The 1,576-nt window shown below is 45.8% G+C and overlaps 1 protein-coding gene across 1 annotated transcript; it reads right to left on the reverse strand.

Annotated features, from left to right (window-relative positions):
- Positions 1 to 379: 379 nt before the first annotated feature.
- LOC144241185 (olfactory receptor 52H1-like) lies at positions 380 to 1,324 on the reverse strand. Its single transcript, XM_077775671.1, has one exon. The coding sequence runs from the start codon at positions 1,322 to 1,324 to the stop codon at positions 380 to 382; it is 945 nt and encodes a 314-aa protein (XP_077631797.1).
- Positions 1,325 to 1,576: the final 252 nt, after the last annotated feature.

A 1,576-nucleotide genomic window follows, 5' to 3' on the forward strand; every position in this document is an offset into this window, starting at 1 on the left:
GATAGCATCTTAAAGAGGGAAGACAGGAGCCTTTGCCTTTAACTCAGGACCCAAGAAGCATAGGGGTGAGGTATATATTAGGAAATACCTAGCCTTCAAATATCTCAAAATTAGCAATGAGAAAGAGGCAAACCTTAGTATTCGTGCTCTTCTGTATCCATCATCACCTTCTTCATCCAGGTGGTGAGAAAACTGAACAAGAACACCCTTGATTTTCTGGAAGTCTAGAAGGTTTTCTTTCTCCCTTTCCCCCATGTGTCCATACTTTGCATATGGCTGGAACTCTAAAATTTCAGGCAAATAAGAGTTATAGCTTTATTTTTATAGCTTCCTATGTTATACAAAATCTCACTTAATCAATTTTACCTAAATTTCTCCATCAGCGTGTCCTCTTCAAAGAAAAGAGAAGAACAAGTTTGTCCTGGATCTGCTTGGTCTTCACTCCATAGATAACAGGATTTAGAGCAGGGGGGATGGTCACATAGAGGTTGGCAAATAAGATAAGCACATTTTGAGGAACACTGTGTCCAAAGCGATGTGCAAGGATGGAGAAAAAGGCAGGTGTGTAAAACATGAGGATGACACTGACATGGGAACCACAGGTGCTGAGGGCCTTTTGGCGGGCACCCTGGGATGAGAGGTGAAAGACAGCATGGAGGATGAAGGTATAGGAAACAGCAATGAAGATCACATCTGAGATGACAGTCATGAGAGGGACAGAAAATCCATACCAGATGTTGATGGAGATGTCAGCAGAGGAAAGCCGAGCAACCCCGATATGCTCACAGTATGTGTGCGGTATGATGCGTGTCCCACAGAAGGGTAACCGTTTCAGCAGAAAAACATCTGGCAAGATGACAGAGAAGCTCCTCACGACAATGCTCACCATAAGCTTGATGATCACCTGCTGAGTCAGGATGGCAGTGTATCTCAAGGGGAAGCAGATGGCCACATAGCGATCAAATGCCATGGTCAACAGGATGGCTGAGTCCACTACAAAGCTGAAGTGGAGGAAGAACATCTGAGTGAGACAGCCAGAGAAAGTTATTTCCTGGGAGCCCAGCCAGAGGTTACTGAGCAGTTTGGGCACTGTGGCAGTGGACAGGAGGAGGTCCGTGGTAGCCAGCATAGCTAGGAAGAAAAACATGGGTTCGTGGAGGCTGTGCTTGGTTGCGATGAGATAGAGGAGGATGAAGTTGCCCACAATAGCCAAAACGTAGATGACACAAAAGGGAATCCCGATCCAGATGTGGAACTTGTCCAGGCCAGGTATTCCCACAAGGATAAAGGAGCTGGGATTGTAGCAGCTCAGATTATACATCATCCCTTCAGTCTGGGATCCACTGGCTTTGAATCCTGAGGACAAATCAGCTATCAGAATGGGCTGTGTAAGACACTTGCACTCTGCTACTGACCATGGTCGGGAACTGCAACTGTCACATTCAGGGTTCCTGCTTGAGAAGCACCTCTGTCCCCTGGATGTTGGCATCTGTAGAATTGACTTGTGTCACCCCTTTTCTTTGCCAGTGGCCCCACTTCATTTCCTTATACATTTATCAATAAACCTTAAAGAATG

Source organism: Crocuta crocuta, unplaced genomic scaffold, assembly GCF_008692635.1.
Source record: "Crocuta crocuta isolate KB4526 unplaced genomic scaffold, BGI_CrCroc_1.0 scaffold504, whole genome shotgun sequence".
NCBI lineage: Eukaryota > Metazoa > Chordata > Mammalia > Carnivora > Hyaenidae > Crocuta > Crocuta crocuta.

Bases quoted from the DNA above. Each gene is read 5' to 3' on its own strand.
- LOC144241185 (XM_077775671.1), bottom strand. From the start codon at position 1,324: ATGATGTATAATCTGAGCTGCTACAATCCCAGCTCCTTTATCCTTGTG.